The 23,070-nt window shown below is 42.8% G+C and overlaps 1 protein-coding gene across 1 annotated transcript in view; it reads right to left on the reverse strand.

Moving 5' to 3' along the window:
- The window catches only part of LOC120913317 (cytochrome P450 2F3-like), a 54,334-nt gene extending 38,059 nt beyond the window's left edge, over positions 1-16,275 (reverse strand). Inside the window, exons 1-3 of the mRNA XM_040323185.1 lie at positions 16,132-16,275; positions 12,750-12,925; positions 10,998-11,160 (exon numbers count right to left, since the gene is read on the reverse strand). Of these exons, the coding sequence (XP_040179119.1) occupies positions 10,998-11,160; positions 12,750-12,925; positions 16,132-16,153 (361 nt within the window). The 5' untranslated portion in view covers positions 16,154-16,275. The remainder of the gene's footprint in view (positions 1-10,997; positions 11,161-12,749; positions 12,926-16,131) is intronic.
- Between the last annotated feature and the right edge of the window lie 6,795 nt (positions 16,276-23,070).

A 23,070-nucleotide genomic window follows, 5' to 3' on the forward strand; every position in this document is an offset into this window, starting at 1 on the left:
GGAGCGATAGAAAATAAAATTAAACTTGGGGTAAAGGATTGTAGGTGGAGAATGGGGGAGAGGTGGATTGGTTGGAGCAACAGGATGAGGAGGGGTTTGTGGTAGTTCGTTAAGAGATAGCTGGGGTCTCCTGGACAGCAAAGAAGAGACAGGTGACAAGCAGGCAGTTTCCCCTCCACCCTCCCTGTGTTTAGTTTTGTTTTGTTTGGTTTGCTTTATCTCTTTGTATGTGCAATAAGAGCAATGGACGTCATGGCAGCTGATCGTGTGGCGGTGGTTGGTCTTTTGATGGTGGAAGAAAATACGGTTGAGATGGAAGTGTGGGGGGCTCATCGTGGTAGGTGCCCCTCTGGTGTATTCCAGTTACTAAGGTTAGCTGGAATACGGTAATGGTTGCACTGTGGGTGTGGGTTGTCTCCGAGCTGGTGTGTCACGGCTGGAGGCCTGGTATGGTAAAAGGTCCCGCAGTGTTACAAGTGGAACAAGTTGCAATTCTGGGTGCCGTCATAAGACCAACAGACTGATAAGTTCTTTTTATTAAAAAAGCTGCTATGGTCATTTGTACTCCAATTCATGTGTGGTCGCATTAATTTAGTTAATAGCAAGGGGGATGGTGAGTACTCATGGTTGGACAGACACAAAACATGGTGCAACATCTTATCTACACTGGTCATGAGATTTCTTAAGCTAAGTCCATCTTTCTAGCCATGTTTCATGACACACCTATATTTAGAGTCTACAGCCCCCCTCCCTCAAGCGGCCTCCCCTAACTGGGGGTTCTTTTCCCTGCAGAGTCCTGTCATATTTTAATTTAGCTTGACTGTGTGTGGCTCTGCTAAAATGGGGCCCAAGTGCAATGATGTCACAACATTTGTAGTCCATTGATACTTCCTCCAGCTTCGTAACTGAAGGTCCATACCTGGAAGCCAGAACACTGCTCCAGCGATCCACTGATCGTGGTTTTAATGCGGTGCAGGCTCTCATGCAATATGCAAATATATATATATATTTTTTTGCAAAGGTTGAAATTCTCCTTTAAATTTTTTTCTAGGTTTCTAAAGGTTTTCTAGGGTTTTCTAGTGCCCTATATACTATAAGAAATACAAAAGATACCATTAAATATGAAATCCTGGATAAGCAAGTATTTATAAAATCATGCCTCGGACTGTGACATCATAAGGGGCGGGGTCACTGGATGACACCACCCGGTGGCTCCGCCCCATGCCTATATAAGTTGTTGCACACCGTGCACACGACATTACAGCGGGAGAGAGAGTTGAGTCTACATCGGAAGAAGACCTGAGGGAAAAAGATCGGAGGGGAAGAAGACGACGGAGAAGACCGGGCACCCGCTAGTAAAAGAGCCGGTAGAAGAGCAGAAGATATCGGTGGAGCCCGGCAGAAGACACTGGAAAGTGGGAGAAGAACTGAAGAGCAGGAGAAGAGGCCGGAAAGAGCGGAGAAGTCAGACGAGACCCCTGAAGTAGTGTGTTTTTGACACTTTTTTGCCCAGGTGAATGGGTAAGGCAGGGTACGATGTACCCCATACTCATTCACATAGGGTGGGGGTCGGGATCTGGTGGCCCCCTTTATTAAAGAGGGCTCCCAGATTCCGATAAACCCCCCGCCCGCAGACCCCGAAATCAACTTCCAGGGTTGTCCGGGAGAGGCCCTTGTCCTCATCAACATGGGGACAAGGTGCTTTGGGGTGGGGGGGTACCACATGTTGAGGACATGTTGAGGGCATGTGGCTTGGTATGGTCCGGGGGGATGCTTGCTCACCCCCCTTTCCTGACCTGCCAGCTGCGTGCTCAAATAAGGATCTGGTATGGATCTTGAGGGAACCCCTAAGCCATTTTTTTTTGGTGTGGGGTTCCCCTTAAGATCCACATAAGACCGAAGGGCCTGTTATCGTCTTGAGGGGGTAACCTCACGCAAAAATTTTTTTTCGCAGGGTTCCACTTCAAGATTCTCAGCACACAAGTCACACCGCATGTTGGATCCTCTTGATCCAACTTCTGGTGCGACCTCTATTCAAATCAATGGGCTCCCATAGGGAACCATTGTTTTTGAATAGAGAAAGAAATGCTGGAAAAGGCTTAACACAGCATTAAGCCTCATTAATTTGCGTTTAACACCTTTTGCCGGCATCTGACGTCTTTACAGCTCTAACGCTGGAGCTTCAGAACGCACGGTAGCTGGTTTTTTTTTGCAGGTTAAAAACGGCTATGCCATTTACAGCTCAAAAACGTCATGGTGGGCATGAGGCCATAGGCTAACATGGCTAACGCTCATAAAAAGTGGCTGTAAAAACGTTCGTGGGCATTTAAATAATCAAACAAACAAGCTTGCTCCCTCCAACTTTAACTAACCAAACATCCCACACCCCAGCTGCATTCTTATGAAGTTCCCCAAAGTTCCCCAAATACCAGCCTGGGTCTTTTTTTTTTTTTTTTGCTTTTACTGGTCCTATAGAATTCTATGGACTTCTACTGTGCACATGTAAACAGTAGGAGGACGACCCAGAATTATAGGAGGTGACCACTGCAGTCAGCTGTGGCTGCAAAAATTGGCAATTATGTATTCGGGGTGGGTGGATTCATTTAGGTGTGGGGAAGAGGGGTAAATATACTTTGATGGAAAATATACTTATATATTAAGGTAGCGTTAATTTATGACAATCGTCTGAAATTCTAATGCCCCGTACACACCATCACTTTATGTGATGAAAAAAAATGACGTTTTTAAAAACGTCACTTTAATTGACCGTGTGTGGGGGAAAACGTCGTTTTATGTCTTCTAAAAAACGACCAAAAAAAATTGAAGCATGCTTCAATTTTATGTGTCGTTTTTCAAAACGTCAACTTTTACTTCACAGAAATTGACCGTGTGTAGCAAAAACGTCGTTTAACACGACGTTTTTTCACCCGCGCATGCCCAGAAGCTACTTATGAAGCAAGCTTCAATGGAAAAACGTGGTGAACGTAACCTCGCTTTGCTAGAACATTGTGAGAAAAACAATGGTGTGTATGCAACTTCGTCTTTGAAAATTGAAGTTTCAAAAACGTAATTTTTTACTTCACAGAAAATGTCGTTTTTTTTCATCACATAAAGTGATGGTGTGTACGCGGCATTACTGTGGGTTGCCCTGCAGGTACTGCCTAGCTCTACAAACTTTGATTAAAAAATTGAAGGAGCAAGGCGGCAAATTGTCAGCCAAACATTGTTGCCATGTGCCAACTGTCAGAATACAATAACTTTGTAAAAAAAATTAAAGCCATTTATCATTTTCCTTCTACTTCACAATTATGTTTCACTTTGTGTTGGTCTACCACATAAAACCACAATAAAATACATTCCCATTTTTGGTTGTAACATGACAAATTGTGGAAAATTTCAAGGGGTATGAATACTTTTTTAAGGCACTGTAGCTACGGTAAATGGGCCCATTTATTTGGCAAATGTTTAAAAGCCAAACTGCTGTGGGAAAATTAAGCCTGCATATATAAGTCTCTCAAACTTCTATGGTGAAAGTTGTTTATGACAAAGTAATCCTGTGTGCAATGTTGGATAAGCGGATTATAAATTGTGTGATATCCATTACTACATCTCCATGTCTTCTATTATTTGCTATGTAGACTATGTTTACTAACAGAGGAACGGCCAGGTTATGTTCGGGGACATCATTAATATTATAAGCTCCTAAGACTGTTCAATGAAAGGTTCTGCAATCTATGGCCTTTCTTATATTAACATGCACATGCCTTTATTGAGAGGTAATAGGTCACTAAAAGGCCACAAAATTGAAGTGTATCATAATTTCTCTAATTGCCAATGCCTCTTATCTTCTGATTTTGGGGGAACAGCATTACAGCATCATCGGTTGGTCTCAAATAAAACAGCAAATAAAATCAGAGGATGGTGATGATGGGATTTCTGGAGCAACAGAACCTTTATTGGACCAACCTCATGGCCCCTTTTAAGCTTTTGTGGTAGACATTTAGGGGCAGATCCACGTACCTTTGCGCCGGGCGCAGCGTATCTAAGATACACTACGCCGCCGTAACTTATCTTTTTTTTTTTAATCCACAAAGAATTTGCGCCGTAAGTTACGGCGGCGTAGTGTATCTCTTGCGACGTAAGGGTGCGGAATTCAAATGGATGTGATGCGGGCGTGTTTTATGTAAATACGTCGTGACCCGACGTAAACAACGTTTTTTTTTAACTGCGCATGCGCTGTCCGTGGGGGTATCCCAGTGCGCATGCTCGAAATTAAACCGGAATCAGCCAATGCTTACGACGGTGATGTCATTCTACGCAAATTCCTATTTGCGAATTACTTACGCAAACGACGTAAAAAATTCAAAATTGTGCGCGGGAACGACGGCCATACTTAACATTGAGTAGGCCTCAGAACAGCAGCTTTGACTATATGCCGGAAAAAGCCGAACGCAAAAAACATAAAAAAATGCGCCGGCCGGACGGACGTTCATGGATCGCCGTAAATAGCTAATTTGCATACTCAACACGTAATTCGACGGGAACACTGCCTAGCTGCCGCCGAAAATTTGCAGCTTAGATCCGACGGCGTACTAAGACGTACGCCTGTCGGATCTAGCCGAGATGCCGTCGTATCTTGTTTTGTGGATACCAAAACAAAGATACGACGTGCAAAATTTTAAATTACGCGGCGTATCAAGAGATACGCCGGCGTAATTTCTTTGTGGATCTGTCCCTTAGAGGCTGAAGCTCCTATTCCTGTTTGTGTGTCCAAGGCAAGTTCAACTTTCCAAGTTGAAGTTAGTATTTTCATTACAGAGCAAGAGAGGTCAGGTGTTGTATTATCATTATGTATAGATATGATGCCAAATATTAAATCAGTCAGTCATGTGTAACATCCTTACATATGTTCTTGTGGGATATTCTAAACAGGACCCACACCAGTTATAATTTGATGCACGAGCCTCATAAACTAAAATAAAAAACTGTTTTTTTACCTCCCTTGAGTGAGTTAAATATTTATTTGTTCCTTACACACTCCCACTCACAGACTCTGCAGCTCACAGTCGTAGGGTTTCAGCAATAGAAGGCAGGACTAGATGCCACATCCTCAGCCTCCTTAGTGGCCTGATTGACCATTAGGATGCAGAAAGGACAAGCTTGATTTTAGAAGAAATTTGCTTATAACATCAGCTACCAAAATCGTTTTCTCTAATGAGTCCTTTGACATATTCTTTGCATGCATGGTTTACCTTTTCTAATTTTGCAATAGCCAAACTGATATTTTCTAGAGTAAAAACTGTAAGCTCTCAAAGACTCCCATATATGGAGAAAAGCAGTTATGTACCTTCACTACAAACACTTTTGCATTACATGACTGCTGAGAAGCTTATGCCGCGTACACACCATCACTTTATGTGATGAAAAAAAATGATGTTTTTAAAAACGTCACTTTAATTGACTGTGTGTGGGGGAAAACGTCGTTTTATGTCTTGTAAAAAACGACCAAAAAAAATTGAAGCATGCTTCAATTTTATGTGTCGTTTTTCAAAAGTGCACTTTTTACTTCACAGAAATTGACCGTGTGTAGCAAAAAACGTCGTTTTCTAAGACGTTTTTTCATCCACGCATGCCCAGAAGCTACTTATGAAGCGAGCTTCAATGGTTAAACGTGGTGGAACGTAACCTCACTTTGCAAGATCATTGTGAGAAAACGATGGTGTGTAGGCAACTTCGTCTTTGAAAATTGAAGTTTCAAAAACGTCATTTTTTACTTCACAGAAAGTGTCGTTTTTTTCATCACATAAAGTGATGGTGTGTACGCGGGATTAGGCTTATCTTAAAGTGGGGGTTCACCCTTAAACAATTTTCTAACATTACATTGAGCTCACTCTTGACATTGACAGTATGCCGATTTTTTTGCTGTACATACCTTGTATAGCTATTTTTTACCCGGCTTCCGGGTAAAATGCCTCCCGCGGGAGTGGGCGTTCCTATGCAGCAGTTAGTGATTGACGTGATGACAAAAACTACCCCCCAGTCGCATAAGGAGCGTCGTGAGTTGCCGAAAGAAGCCGAAGGTGGGTGCGCAGGCGCCGTATAGCGCCGACTCGACGTTCGGCTTCTTTCGGCAACTCGTGACGCTCCTTATGCAACGGGTGGGTAGTTTTTGTCATCAAGTCAATCACTAACTGCTGCATAGGAACGCCCACTCCCGTGGGATTCACTACCCGGAAGCCGGGTAAGAAAATAGCTATACGAGGAATGTACAGCAAAAAAAAAAAAAAAAGATCGGCATACTGTCAATGTCGAGAGTGAGCTCAATGTAATGTTAGAAAATTGTTTTTAGGGTGAACCTCCGCTTTAACTCCTACTTATTTAAACCATAACACCTTGCCCCCCAAAAACTACATATAGACCATTTTAATTTGGAAGTAGGGCAAGGCCACAGCTTTATTGAACATCGGAATAACAACCTTCAAAATAACAATAACCATGAGCATCTCTAACAAACCGTCTAGTCTAAGAGGCCTGTCTCCACCATCAATGCGAGACAGGCATTAAACTGACCCCGTAATTCAACTTGAGGGCTTAGCCTATAAAGTAAAAACCAATAGCTGGCAAGTTAAAAGTGCCAAGGAAGCTGTGACAAAACACACAATTTCAACTCTTGTGACGTCAGATTCTCTGGAGAGTAGTGGGATGTGCCCCTGTATAGCTTTTTCTAGAGGTCAGGCTCCACCCCGTCACCTCATGCTATTGTAACCAATCCTAACGGAGCCACTCCGACTCCCTGATTAGGTTAATGCCCCCCTTGGTCCAGCAGTCAAGGCTCCCTTTCCTTAGTGTGGGGTGGGTAAAGGGGCCTTAATTTCTCACCTTTGATCGGGTACATTCTGACCCAAGGGAGGGAGACTGGGATAGAAAAAACTGCAGTTAGAAATGAGGCGGATCCACTCTCATGGAGCAACCAAATGTTCTTGGTTGGATGAAGCCACTTTTACATTTATTATGTATAACTAAAACTGTACTTTTGTAAAAAATTAAGTTATTGATATATAACATATGACAACATATCTTTCGTCATGTGTTCTTTCATTCCCTCTTTCTTAGAACATTTTGCTTAAGGGTATTGTGGTGCATCACCAATCCCCTTTATGAAATTGGGGTAGATGATTTATTGGAGAAAATCCCATTTATCCCCAAAGGTGGGTGCCTGGCTCAATTCACCCATCCCTCAGCAATTTCTCTGCTTCTGTGTCTTGTATATGGAGGCAGATGTTTAACATCCTCTGTCCGCCCCTTGGGCAGTGCTGTGTATAACAAGGCCATTTTGTCATCATGCACCCCTGTGTATGACGTCAATACACTGCACAATAAATGGATGTTGCAGTGTGGCAATATTGGCAGTGCAGATCAGTTGGGAAAGCATCCCATTAATTTCTTGTCACAGGAAAGTGCAGGATACTCAGCAACAGACCATTCATTTTGGCTCATTAAACAGTAATGGGGGAGCTGACACATTTTGGGGGAGCACCCCTTCCTCAGAGCTAGGCACTGAGGAAGGGGGTGTACCCCCGAAACGCATCAGTTTATCCCATGTTGTGGTCGTGTGCATGTCCATACACTGTGTTTTTTTGGCTCATTGAAAGTTGCACTTTGTGAGTACCCATCTTTATGAATTTTTTAACTATTAAATTATCATTGGTAATGCACTAGGCCTTCCATTTTGTTTTTCTTGTAGTTTCCATCGGATTGCCCCATATGAAGAAGGCAGCATCCACCCTATCTTGGGATATACTTTTTTCCTTGTTACCCTCTACTTCAGAAGACCCCTTAGCGCTGAAAGTGACTGTGTTTTTTTATAAGTCTAGGGGTTATCTTTTTGAGAGTTTATTTGCTTGTAGAAGCTTGGAAGTCTATGGCAAAGTTCAGCCAATCCTCAAGAAAACCAGAGATGCACTGCGCTGCACCCGTGGTGTGGGTAAACCACAGCGCATCAGTGTAAAAGCCTTAGGCCCCTTTCACACAATCGGTCCAACCCAATCAGACCCTCCATTGACCTCTATGGAGCGAAAGATGTAAACAGACTTGTGTCTGTATACACCCACCTACTTCCAATCCGATTCGCTAAAAAAACAGTAGGGGATACGTTCCCCTCCATCTGGTCATATCAGATCGGAGGGTCTGTATAGTAGAGTGGGCTGTGTCTGCTCTGCATATGCAGAGTGGACACGGACCTGTCATCTTCCCGTTCCACTTATTGTGGCCTGCAACCTGTTACCTAGTCACTTAAGTGGCTCTCGCTCTTCAAAAGGTTGGGCACCCCTGATGTAGAGCATGCATGCGACACTGCCTCTAGTGGTGCAGCACTAAATTCCCCAGTGGGTTAACCCTTTCTATTGAAACCGATGGAACAGGGGAATGGTGGTACTTAACATTTGGAAAAATAAATACTCCCAATGCTCAGACATAGGACAATGGATTTCTCAAAGACTAACCATTGACCTTGAGAAGACTTTTTGTACACAATAGACTAAGAAGCACCAAAAGCAGTCCAGTGCCTGAATGCAACATTCCAGGTTAAGTCAACAGCTGTCAGGAACTTGGTGTCAGCCATCAGGTTAAGGCATACACATACAAGCACGCGTATGCATGCATGTCCAATGCTGCCAAGTGGCCTATTTAAATCTGAACTCTACACTAGCCCTTAGCTGAATGGTCTTCAGTCTTTGTCATGGTATCCAGTTCCTGATGCATGCCTTGATTCTGTTACTGACCCGGACTCTTCCCGGATTATCCTTATCTGCTCATATACGCTGTCTGCCTCTGCTACTGACCTCAGCTTAGACTACTGACCACACTTTTGCCTAGTGAATCCTCACTGCCTGATTCTTGGCAATGTCTGTCTCTTCCTGTTTTTAAATTCATCCAGGAGTCCTTCCACTCCACTCGGCTATCACTCAGGACCTGACTCTAACCTTAACTGGACATGGCATCCCCACATTCCATCATCATCTGCACTTTTGCTCTTCAGATACCAGCACTTCTAAGTTACTGCTTGCAATGTCTACACCTTGGCAGTTTTGGTTGTCTTTTGCCCCTGGAGACCCTGTCTCGATACTGAGGGATGCTTGGACTGGAACTGAACAAGAAGCCACCCTCATCATCTCAGGCTCTGCATACAGGTATGTAGACAGCAGCTTACTGATTTGCCCAGTAGCATATTGGTTTTGTGCTGCCCTAGGCCTGACTAAACTCATGCACCCCCTAATTTAAATATGACACACCCCTTCCTGCCAAGGCCACACCCCTAGTTGTTTAAGACCCACCCTAAAATTTTCGAGTGGGGACACTAGTTCTGAGGGCCTGGGGGGGGGGGGCAATGGATTCCCTTAATTTGCATAGATTTCCTCTCACTTCCTGTTTGGCTATGGGGGAGGAAGTGAAAGGAAATCTCTGCATGGGGATGATAAAAAAAAAAAAAGGACAAGGGCTATAACCCTTCCGTACTCTATCCAAAATGAAAAAAAGTGTTGCCTATAGTTCTACTTTAAGCACAAATTTCTGATAATTTTATGGAGAGGACTAAGAAGATATAACCGTGCCAATGGTGCAACAGAAATATATAGCACAGTGATGAAGGTTTGTGGTCCAGGATGATAGGACAGTCAAAATTAGAAGAGTCGCCCGCCTACCGGAAGCAGTGTGGTCGCTTTATGGGGGCGCTAGACTAATTTGCCTAACAGTGTAGCGCAAGCCGGCGGGGACTCAGGGGCAGAGTGCTGCCCTAGGCCTGGGCCTTGTTGGCCTAGGCCAGGATACAGCATTGGATTTGCCATTGTCCAAATCCTCCTGAAGTTGATAACCTAATTGCCTATGAAATTACTTCTGATCCCATGTCCTTCAATGAACAATAAGAACAATTTTTTTGTAGTTTTGGAAACATTTAGGTAAAAACAAAACCTTCTTACTTACTCTTACTTTCTCCTTAATTGGACATATACACCAAAAAATAAACTGACTGGGGGGTTTAACCCTTCATCTACTAATTTTAGCTATACATACACTTTAATAAAAGAGAAATTGTAATATTACTAAATTAAAAATGTTTTGCACTGGCCAATTCAGCCAACAAGATATTTGAATTCTTAAGCTTGTGTTCGATAGGAATTAATAAATTAGGGTCAGATTCACAGCAGAGATACGACAGAGTATCTCAGATACTCCGTCGTATCTCTCAGAGTATCTATGCGACTGATTCATAGAATCAGTTACGCATAGATAGCCCTTAGATCCGACAGGTGTAATTGTTTTACACTGTCGGATCTTAGGATGCAGTACCGCGGCCGCCGCTGGGTGGAGTTTGCGTCGTATTCCAGCTTCGGGTATGCAAATGAGTTTTTACGGCGATCCACGACGGTTTTTCGCGTTCGGTACGTCGTCGCTAGTCTAGTTTACCGTCGCAATTTTAGTCGTCGTTTTACCTGCCCTAACTTTACACAGCCCACGTATGTGCTGTATAAAGTATGGCCGTCGTTCCCGCGTCGAAATTTAAATTTTTTTCTTGCGTAAGACGTCTGGGAATACGAAAGTACGCTACGCACGTCGCCGTTTGAAAAAATTACGTCACTTCGCGCAAAGCACGGCGGGAATTTCAAAACGGAGCATGCGCAGTAGGTCCGGCGCGGGAGCGTGCCTAATTTAAATGGCACACGCCCCTTTGAATTACACGGGCTTACGCCGGAGGCCGCCGGCGTAGGTTTTCATGCAAGTGCTTGGTGAATCAGGCACTTGCGATGAAAACTTGTGGCGGTGTAACGTATCTACGATATGTTACGCCGCCGCAGTTCTATGTGAATCTGGGCCTTTGAGTCTGTGTTAGGCACTCTTCCTTCCCAGCATCTCATACATTTACATATTAATTTCCCTCTTTCTGTTTAACATTAATAATTCTGCTGTAAATTGTGATTACAATAAATAAAGAAAACTCTTACCATTGCCTTTAGTGAATTTTTGAACTACATGGAAATCCCCTCTGCCACTGAAATTATCAGCTTGTTCCACCAAAGCTTCCTTAACTGCTTGGTAGCCATAAAGGACAACGTGGGGCTTCTGACCAAGGTAGATAGTGAAGACTGGGCCATATTTGTTGCTCAGCTGTAGTTATTTTGTAACATTAGTCAAGAAGATTTAAAACATACAGAATAAAAACAATGCACATAAGAGAAGTAAAGAATCACAGCAAAAAGTAACAAAGTCACATACAAATAATACATTATATACTTTTAATAGAGGTCTCCTGTACACTTTTTCATTTTTCTCAAAACTGTAATTGTTTTATGCAACTGTTTTAATACTTGATTTAAAATCTTTGCATGAAAGAAATAAAAAAAAAATAAAGATTCATCATAAGTTACCTCTATGATGCTTTGCTTGTGTTTTATTGTAGGCTTTCAAATAAGTAAGCCAAGCACTGCTGGCTTGCTTTTTGGTTACTTCTACAAGTCCAAAGCCATTCAGCTACCTTAATGTAATTTGATCTACTACTATTCCAGCTATTTACAAAAAAGCTTTTGGCCAACAATAGATTTAAAGTGGTTGTAAGCCTTCATCCAGTGAAGTGAACAGACTCAGACGATACAAAGAGATTAAACAAATCCTCCTACTTAAGTTTTACCCATTCTTCATCTGTCAGGAGCCGAGAGGAGGGGGTGGAGAGGCTGCATTAACATCGTGTTACAGCTGATTGGAGGAAAAGCACGCCCCCCCACACACACACAACAGAAGAACTGTGTTCTGAATAGACAAACTGTCTGCTGAGCTCCCCCCCCCCCACACACACACAAATGTATCTTGTGTGTCGGGAAAGTGACACATGCTGATAATAGAGAATCGAAGCACCAGAGAGAAACGACATGTAGAGCTTTGGAGAGAGATAAACACTATAGATATATGTGCTTTGCTCAGATTCCATGACTAGGGTTTACAACCAGTTTAAGTAATACTTTTTAAAAGAAACGCGCCGCTCGATATCCACCGGTGTCCCACGATCGTGACACAGAGAGGCAGAACAGGGAGATGACTATGTAAACAAGGCATTTCCCTGTTCTGCCTAGCAACATGACTGGGATCTACTGCTCCCTGTCATCGGGAGCAGTGATCTCTGTCATGTTGTTGTGAGACCCCCCCTACAGTTAGAATCACTCCCTAGGAGACACTTAACTCCTTGATCGCCCCTTAGTGTTTAACCCTTCCCTGCCAGTGTCATTTACACAGTAATCAGTGATCAGTCATTTGTATAGCACTGATCGCTGTATAAATGACAATGGTTTCAAAATAGTGTCAAAAGTGTCCGATGTATCTGCCGCAATGTCGCAGTCACGATAAAAATTGCAGATTTCCGCCATTACTAATAAAAAAAAAATGAATAATAAAAATGCCATAAATCTAGCTCCAATTTTGTAGACGCTATAACTTTTTTCATATACCACCAAAAGAAAGCTCTATTTGTGGGGAAAAAAAAGACGTCAATTTTGTTTGAGTGCAATTGTCAGTTAAAGCGACGCAGTGCCGAATTGCAAAAAGTGCTCTGGTCAGGAAGGGGATAAATCCTTCCGGGGCTCAAGTGGTTAAAAACCCAAAAGGAGGTATAATCTAATTATATAATTTACATTAATATCAGTTAAAACTGTTATTGTGCTTCTATTTCATACAATTGGTCTTTGTTAACATATTAAAACATATACCTCCTTTAGTGACTTGACCAAGTCTGTGGTGTCCAGTTGATGAAGGTTGCCCAGTAAAGGAATGGCTCTGGGACCTGGTGGAAGCTTACCCTTCTTCTTATTGAGAATCACCAGGAAGGACAAACAGAGAACAACCAATGCAACGGTCATAGAACGAAACTCTATCCTTTCCCATCCTGAGAAAATAAATTAAACAGAGAATATATAATATATGTATCTATTGGCTCTTGATTTCTATACTGAGCTGAATGGGCAACAACAGTTTTCAAAAAAAAAAAAGCATTTTTCTCTTGCCCATAATTGTCTGTAGATGGGAGCACGCACCAGTAAACAAAGGGCCAGATTCTTGTAGAATGGAGTAAAACTCCGACGGCGTAACGTATCTCGTTTACGTTACGCGGCCGCAAGTTTTACGGGCAAGTGCTTGATTCACAAAGCACTTGCCTGTAAAGTTGCTGCGGCGTAGCGTAAATCCTCCGGCGCAAGCCCGCCTATTTCAAATGATCCAGGTAGGGGGCGTGGATCATTTAAATTAGGCGCGTTCTCGCGCCGATCGTACTGCGCATGCGCCGTCCCTAAAATTTCCCGACGTGCATTGCGCTAAATGACGTCCAGCGCCATTCACGGACGACTTACGCAAACGACGTACATTTTTAAATTTCGACACGGGAACGACGGCCATACTTAACATTGGTTGCCCCTCATATAGCAGGGGCAACTTTACGCGTCGCAAAAGCTACGGAAACGTTGTAAATTCACTGCGTCGACCGCGCGTACGTTCGGGAATCTCGCGTAAATAGCTAATTTGCATAGACGACGGGGAAAACGACATCGGCGACACCTAGCGGCGGGAAAAAAAATTGCATCTAAGATCTGACAGCGTAAGAGCCTTACGCCTGTCAGATCTAATGGATATCAATGCGTAACTGATTCTAAGAATCAGTCGCATAGATACGCCGGGCCAGATTAAGACTTACGACGGCGCAAATGGCGTTGCGTCGTCGTAAGCCCTTTGAGAATCTGGCCCAAAATGTCCACTTCTCCACTTGGCCTATGCAGTTCCAAGACCAGTGAATCCAAGATCTGATGCGTTCAGGCAGGTGGGCGTAGCATGACGTGATGTTGTCATGGTAACTGGTGCCAGCCTGATGCTGGCGTTGCAGCTTAGTTGTCCTGCTGTGCTGTGGTTGGGAAGCTGGATCATAACATCGAGAACACAGAGGCTCTTACACTGTATAGTGTCATAGTTAGGGTTGCCAACCATTCGTTAATTTACATTGTTCATTAAAAAAGAGAGTAACTGTCCGTGGACAGAAACAATCACCAGACACTGCGTAAAAGCAGTTTTGACACCAGAAGATCAAAGATCGACTGAGCTCAGGCAGATGGACACAGTGTAATGATGTAATGGCAGGTGGGGCCAGCCTGGTGCCGGTGCTGCAGTCCACCTGTTTTTCTGTACCATAATCAGGAAGTTCATTATCGTCATGCACAGAGGTTCTTACATGGTATAGTGCCATATTTGTTGTGAATGATTGCCTATAATGACTTGATAGCCTTGGATATTAGGCACACATTTTATGCCAACGCATATGCAATGTTCTGTTCTGGTTTAGCTTTTGGCAACAACATCCACAGTTCAGTCCAGGTACATAGCGATATATACCAAAAAACAATACTTCAATGCTATCAGGCCTATTTTTCGACACAACTCACTAGGTGGGCAACACCCCCATTTATGCGTTCCCCATCACCGGTATTAGGCTCCTTAACTTCCAAAAGTTCCCATGTTTAACTATAAATATAAAAATAGGAGACTAGACATCATTTTATAGTAATAGTATTGAGTTCAGAGCTGCGAATTAACCTCTCATTCATGCTCAATTTTTGAGGCAACAAATACTCCAAAAAAAATGAGTTTAAAAAAAATATATACTATTTATTACATAATACATATACAAAAATAATTAATTAAATCGCTAGCATGAGCATTAAGTTGAAAATATAAGAAATGTGGTGCACTTCGCAAATTTGACATCCAGGGCTTCTATAAACAACAATATTATTTCTAACATTAATGAAATAAATAAAAAAAAAAATAATGGCCAGAAATAAAATGCAGACAGTAAAAATTGTAGTGTTCCTTCACATTCAGTGGGTTCATTGTAAAGGTGACACATTACATTGATGGCTGGTGAAGAAGTCCCCTCTTACACTGGTGGTTAGTGGGGAGAAAGTCCCCTTTACAATTACCTAAAAAATAATTGTGGTCAGTGGTAGCATATCTCAGAAGCAGAAATTGCTCATTGGTCAAGGAACCCCTTGCAGCCTCTGGATGAACTCTGGGGTTCTTGTATTTAACATCACAGTTATCACCCCTTTCTATTTCCCCATTTTATAAAATTATATTTAACCATTTCTCTACTGGCCCATTGTAAAATGGCGTTGGGTGGGAATCTCTCCTCTCTCTGGGCCGGCGTCATATGATGTCCGCCCATTCTTGACGCCAGTGCGCACTCCCAGGGACATGGCTATCGGGAATGAGGACACAGCCCATCCCCGATCAGGGTAAAGAGCCAATGAAAATGGCTCTTTACCACATGACCGGCTGTGTCCAATCACAGCCGGCCACATGTGTTGTCTTTGTTCTCCCCACTTGTGCACGCAGCGTGGTGATGGGGGGTGAGGCGTGTACCTAAATATCATCAACTCCAGCCCTAATCTCTTCCCCCCCCAAAAAAGAGAAAAAAATTGGACAAGCGTTCCAATGAGAAGGTTTCATGAATCCAATACCAATCAAGTGAATTTATTCTTTCTCAACTCTGGATATCAAAAAATAACTGAAATAACTGAAAACTGATTGGCTGTTATGGGCAGGAAGATTTCTTCTTAGCATACTTTTCATAATAAATTCACAATTTTTGTTCTTAATCTTAGAAGAGTGGAACACTGTCCCTAGGTATATTGACAAATGGGTCTAATAGAATTAAACATGAAAAGCATAAAGTACAATATATGATTTAACTTATTACAAGCAATCAGATGTAATCTTTCTTTAACATATTGCAATACAGTAAAGCTATGCCTTAGGCCTCGTACAGACGATCGGAATTTCCTATGGAAAAAGTCAGACAGACTTTTTCCATCGGAAATTCCGACCATGTGCATTCCCCATTGGAAAAATTCCATCGGAAATTCTGATGAATTCCATTGGAGATTACATAGAGAACATGTTCTCTTTTCCTCCGATGGAATTTGGTTGGACAAAGGTCCGATCGTGTGTACAGGGCATTACACAGCACTTTAACATTTCTCCATAATATGGCATTTGTAACCATTTACCTCTAATTTTAGGATTATAAAACGATTAATTTTTCCTGACCTGTTACTATTGTAGGCAGCATCTTTGATCTTATCCTGTCCTGGGGTCTTGATGGGATTAAGCTGTATTTTCCTTGAGGACAATCACTATTAGACTGTGTGTCTAATGAAAGTATTACTTTCTCTGAAGCTTCATACTGTGAAACCCAATGGACACCTCCCCTTTGAGACAATGTTCTATTGAAGATCGAATATCAGATCTACACCTGTTTTGGATTGTTTCCAACACTCAGTTGAAACCTGAAATATCATACAGTCGTACTTACATAGAAGAGACACAGATGGAATTTTTTCTTTTTTTTTTTTTTACCACAGATATGTTGGTTAAACAAACAGAAAGAGAAGGGTTTTCTGTCAATGATGCCAACATTTAAAATGTCAGTGCCTGTCATCTGAAGCATGGAAGAATTTGGTGTATTGAACACTTTACTACAAAAAACAAAACCATATCCGTGGAGGGGAGGACTGGGGAGTTAGAGGGATACAGGGGATGGATTAGCTATGGGGTGCTGGAGTGAGGAGTGGGCTTGTTGGGAGGGTGTGTGGGTGTGTGGGTGGGATACAGGTGGGGCAGTTGGCAGGGTTAGGGGACTCCCCCCCCCCTGCATGGGGGTTGCGGCCACACATCTTATATTTTTTTAATTTTTTTATGTCCCGCATTAATAAACTGCATTTAGTAGCCTTTGAGGTGCTGTATCATTGTGGTTTTTGTTTTTGTGGTACAGCATTTTTTACAAGCACTTCTCTTCATTTTGGGTTTGGCACTTTGCAGAGTTACCTCTACCAGGATTCCTTTCTTGGTGGGGTTGTTTGCATTTGTATTGAACACTTTGGGCAAGATTCAGAAAGAGATACGACGGCGTATCTCCTGATACGCCGGCGTATCTCTGAGTTCCGAAGGTCGTATCTATGCGCCTGATTCATAGAATCAGGTTACGCATAGATATCCCTAAGATCCGACAGGTGTAAGTGTCTTACACCGTCGGATCTTAGGCTGCAATTCCAGGCCGGCCACTGGGTGGCGCTTCCGTATTATTACGCGAGGAATATGCAAATGAGGAGTTACGCCGATTCAGAAACGAACGTCCGCCCGGCTTTTTTTTTTACGTCGTTTGCGTTTGGCTTTTTCCGGCATATAGTTACCCCTGGGTCTATGAGGCGCAGCCAATGTTAAGTATGGCCTTCGTTCCAGCAACAAAATTTTAATTTTTAACGTCGTTTGCGTAAGTCGTTCGCGAATACGGCTGGACGTAATTTACGTTCACGACGAAAGCATGACGAGTTGCCGACGTCATTTGGAGCATGCGCACTGGGATTCAGTCGCGGCCGGCGCATGCGCAGTTCGTTCGGCGCGGGGACGTGCATCATTTAAATGATACACGCCCCCTACCCGCCGAATTTGAATTCCGCCGGGTAATTTACGCTACGCCGCTGCAACTTTACAGGCAAGTGCTTTGGGAATACAGCACTTGCCTGAAAAACTTGCCGCGGCGTAACGTAAATTAGTTACGTTACGCCAGCAGAAAGATCCGCTGATCTTTCTGAATCTGGCCCTTTCCCTTTACCAGTAGAGGAAGTGTGCTGTTGAAAATACTTTACAATCCCAGGAAATCTTTATTGCAGTACTACCTCAATTTGCATTGAAGTAGTACTGCCACTCGTCTTATTCACAGTGCTAAAAAAGAGAACTACCGTTAGTGTGTGTACCTTGGCCTTCAGAGCTACTCATCTGCTTTGGTAACCACGTCAGACGTTGTACATATTGTCCAGTCTATGAGTGTATGGGCAGTGCATCTGTAACGTATTCACAAAGCTTCACTTTTTTTTACACATTTTGTTATGTTACAGCCTTATTCCAAAATGGATTAAATTCATTATTTTCCTAAAAATTCTACAAACAATACTCCATAATGACAATGTGAAAGCAGTTTGTTTGAAATCTTTGCAAACGTCTAAAAAAAAAAAAAAAAAAGTACAGAAGTATTCACAGCCTTTGTTCAATATTTTGTTGAAGCATCTTTGGCACCAATTACAGCCTCAAGTCTTTTTGAGTATGATGATACAAGCTTGGCACACCTAATTTTGTGCAGTTTCTCTGATTCTTCTTTGCAGGACGTCTCAAGCTCCATCAGGTTGGATGGAGAGCGTCAGTGCACAGCCATTTTTAGATCTCTCCAGAGATGTTCCACCGGGTTCAAATATGAGCTCTGGCTGGCCACTCAAGGATATTCACAGAGTTGTCCCGTAGCCACTCCTTTGTGATGTTGGCTTAGGGTCGTTGTCCTGTTGGAAGATAAACCTTCGCCCCATTTTGAGGTTCAGAGCGCTCTGGAGCAGGTTTTCATCAAGGATGTCTCTGTACATTGATGTATCCATCCTTCCCTCGATCCTGACTAGTCTTTCAGTTCCTGCCTTTTAAAAACATCCCCACGGCATGATGCTACCACCACCATGCTTTACTGTAGGGGTGGTATTCACCAGGTGATGAGCGGTGCCTGGTTTCCTCCAGACATGAAGCTCGCCATTCAGGCCAAAAATTTCAATCTTTGTTTCATCAGACCAGAGAATTTTGCTTCTCATGGTCTGAGAGTCCTTCAGGTGCCTTTTGGCAAACTCCAGGTAGGTTGTCATGTGCCTTTTACTGAGGAGTAGCTTCCGTCTGTCCACTCTACCATACAGGCCTGATTGATGGAGTGCTGCAGAGATGGTGGTTCCTCTGGAAGGTTCTCCTCTCTTCACAGAGAAGCGCTGGATTGACCATCAGGTTCTTGGTCACCAACCTGACTAAGGCCCTTCTCCCCCGATCACTCAGTTTGGCCGGGGCAGCCCGCACTAGGAAGAGTCCTGCTGGTCCCAAACCTCTTCCATTTACAGATGATGAAGGCCACTGTGCTCCTTGGGACCTTTGAAGCTGTCAACATTTTTCTGTATTCTTCCCCAGATCTGTCCCTCCATACAATCCTGTCTCGGATGTCTACAGACAATTCCTTGGACTTCATGGCTTGATTTGTGCTCTGACATACACTGTTAACTGTGGGACCTTCAGACAGGTGTGTGCCTTTCCAAATCATGTCCAATCAACTGAATTTACAACAGGTGGGCTCCAATCAATTTGAAGAAAAATCTCAAGGATGATCATTGGAAACAGGATGCACCTGAGCTCAATTTTGAGTGTCATGGCAAAAGCTGAGAATATTTATGTACATGGGATTTTCTTTTGTTTTTGTTTTTTTTAATAAATTTGCAAAGATTAAAAAAAAACTTCTTTCACATTGTCATTATGAGGTATTGTTTGTAGAATTTTGAGGAAAATAATGAATTGAGCCCTGGTTCACACTGGGCTGCGGGAGTGAAGCCGTGCGATTTCAGCTGAACTTGCACGATTTCACTCCCGCCGACAGTCCCGATTTCGGCCTCGATTTAAGAGACATCTGTGCAGGTTTCTGCACAGATGTCTATGTAAATCGCGGCCCGAAATCGCAAAAAGTAGTACAGGAACTACTTTTTGAAATCGGTGCAGCGCCGCAGATGCGGCGTCGCACCGATTAGGACAGTGTCATTGCCGACAATTGGCGGCAAATGCCGCCGTTTTGAGATCTCAAATCGAAGGAAATCGTACCCAGTGTGAACCTGGGCTGAATCCATTTTGGAATAAGGCTGTAACATAACAAAATGTGGAAAAAGTGAAGCGCTGTGAATACTTTGCAGAGGCACTGTATATTTGTATTGTGTGTTTTGATTACCTTGAGTTACAAAAAAAAGACATGGAAAAGGTTGGATCTCTAGTCTATGTATAGATTTTGGGCCAGATCCACATAGAAATAGATCGGCGCAGCGTATCAGAGATACGCTACGCCGCCGTACCTTACCTGGCGTAATTTCGAATCCTTAAAGATTTCACGCCGTAAGTTACGGCGGCGTAGTGTATCTCTGGTGGCGGAATTCAAATCGGAGATTAGGGGGTGTGTTTCATTTAAATGAAGCGCGTCCCCGCACCGAATGATCTGCGCATGCTCCGTTTCTAAATTTCCCGCCGTGCATTGCGCTAAATGACGTCGCAACAACGTAATTTTTTTAACTTAGACGTGATTCACGGACGACTTACGCAAAAAAAATAAAAAATTTCGACGCGGGAACGACGGCCATACTTAACATGGCAAGTCTAACTATACGCCGCAAAATACCAGCTTTAACTATACGCCGGAAAAAGCCAGCTAGAGACGCCGTAAAAAAATGCGCCGGCCGCTCGTAGGTTCGTGGATGGACGGAAATAGCTAATTTGCATACCCGACGCGGAAAACTACGTGAAGGCTACCCAGCGGACACCAAAGTATTGCATCTTAGATCCGAAAGGCTACGAGGACGTATACCTGTGGGATCTAACCCAGATGCCGTCGTGTCTTGGTTTGAGGATTCAAACCAAAGATACGACGCGGGTAATTTGAAAGTACGCCGGCATATCAGTAGATGTCCTTTATCTACAAAAGATTTCTTCTGTATCTCTAACACTGTGGGAATTGTAACCTATTGTCACCATAGCAAGCTCAATGGGTGTGCGAGGGCACGCCTGGGGAAGGTATGGTGGCTTACTATCTACATAAGAGTACACCTCCTGTTCTATGGATCTGATTGCTCTATAAAATGTTCTGAGAGACATGCGGATATAATACTGTTAATCTATTTTCAAGCATGACGAATTGGTAATATTGACGATTTAGAGATTAATGTTTTTTTTAATTAAAATGTCTTTAACGTTGAAGAACCACCCATGTATTGTTTGATGCTGTGTCAATATGTTTATATAGTGAAAGGGGAGCAGCAGGAATTTTTTTTGCATACAACACACCAACAATTAAATACTACATAATATTTTTATATTTATTTTACTCTATTTCAGAATTATCTATCTATCTATCTATCTATCTATCTATCTATCTATCTATCTATCTATCTATCTATCTATCTATCTATCTATCTATCTATGATAAAATATTGTATATAAATATTTATCCAGTCTTGTATCCAGCCAGCAGTTTAGGGTCCTTTGCACACGTTGTTTTTGTATTTTTTTGCAAATCTTGGCAGCTAATGTTACATACATTTGTGCTCATAAGTTTACATACCCTGGCAGAATTTATGATTTTTTGGCCATTTTTCACAGAATATGAATGATAACACAAAAACATTCCTTTCGCTCATGGTTAGTGTTTGGCTGAAGCCATTTATTATCAATCAACTTTTTACTCTTTTTAAATCATAATGGCAACAGAAACTACCCAAATGACCCTGATCAAAAGTTTACATACCCTGGTGATTTTGGCCTGATAACACGCACACAAGTTGACACAAAGGGGTTTGAGTGGCTATTAAAGGTAACCCTCCTCACCTGTGATCTGTTTGCTTGTAATTATTGTGTGTGTATGTACGGCCAATGGGTTTTTGGACTCCTGACAGACCCGTGCATCTTTCATCCAGTGCTGCACTGACGTTTCTGGATTCTGAGTCATGGGGAAAGCAAAATGATTGTCAAAGGATCTGCGGGAAAAAGTAGTTGAACTGTATAAAATAGGAAAGGGATATAAAAAGATATCCAAGGAATTGAGAATGCCAATCAGCAGTGTTCAAACTGTAATCCAGAAGTGGAAAATGAGGGTTCTGTTGAAACCAAACCACGGTCAGGTAGACAAACTAAAATTTCAGCCACAACTGGCAGGAAAATTGTTCGGCATGCAAAGAAAACCCACTTCAGGGGAAATACAGGACTCTCTGAAAACATGTGGTGTGGCTGTTTCAAGATGCACAATAAGGAGGCACTTGAAGAAAGATGGGCTGTGTGGTCGAGTCACCAGAAGAAAGCCATTACTACGCAAATCCCACAAAGTATCCCGCTTACAATATACAGCACAGAGACGAGCCTCAAACCTTCTGGCATTTGGAGTAATGAGACCAAAAGTGAGCTTTTTGGCCACAACCATAAATGCTACATTTGGAGAGGAGTTAACAAAGCCTATGATGTGAGCCTGAAGGCAGGCTTCTACTGCTTTAGCTAACCCATAGTTTTCAAAGAATCCTTTGTCATGCAATAAAAGTATGTTTATAAAACAAAGACTGTATACAAAAAATATATCAACTGTTAGTTTAAAACATTGGCCATAAAGTATAATACTAAAATAATACTGGCCCAAAACAATTATTGTATCTATTAAAAGGGAATTTTTAAAGACATGGATGAACGAGTTTGGGAGTGGAGGAACTTGACTGGCCTGCACAGAGTCCTGACCTCAACCCGATAGAAAACTATTGGGACTAATTAGAGCAGAGACTGCAAACCAGACCTTCTCGTCCACATCAGTGCCTGACCTCACAAATGCGCTTCTGGAAGAATGGTCAAACCTTCCCATAGACACACTCCTAAACCTTGTGGACAGCCTCCCCAGAAGAGTTGAAACTGTTATAGCTGCAAAGGGTGGGCCAATTCAGTATTGAACCCTATGGACTAAGACTGGGATGCCATTAAATGTCATGTGCGTGTAAAGGCAGGCGTCACAATACGTTTGGTAATATAGTGTATGTCCCCTCCTCACTGACAGTTTTAATGCTTTAAATGCTGCACCTCTGTGAATTGCATGCATTTGAAGGAATGCTGCAGAGTTAAATGCAATTTTTTATTTTTGCTAGCAGGCAATGTCTCTTCTGCAATAATAGAAACGCCGGAGCCGAACAGTGACGTTCGGAAATGGCCAGGAAGGCCAGAGAACATTTCGGCTGACCTTGGCAAACCTAGGAAAGGCTTTTAGAGGTTTGCCGAGGTCAGCCGAACTGTCCTCTGGCCTTTCCGGCCGTTTGCGAGGCTCTCCGGCGCCCCCTGCCTCTGGACGCATGCAGTATTGAAGTCAATGCGGAACAAATTATTTGAGTTTCCATTGACTTCAATGGGGAA

This window comes from Rana temporaria, chromosome 9 (genome assembly GCF_905171775.1).
Source record: "Rana temporaria chromosome 9, aRanTem1.1, whole genome shotgun sequence".
Lineage (NCBI taxonomy): Eukaryota > Metazoa > Chordata > Amphibia > Anura > Ranidae > Rana > Rana temporaria.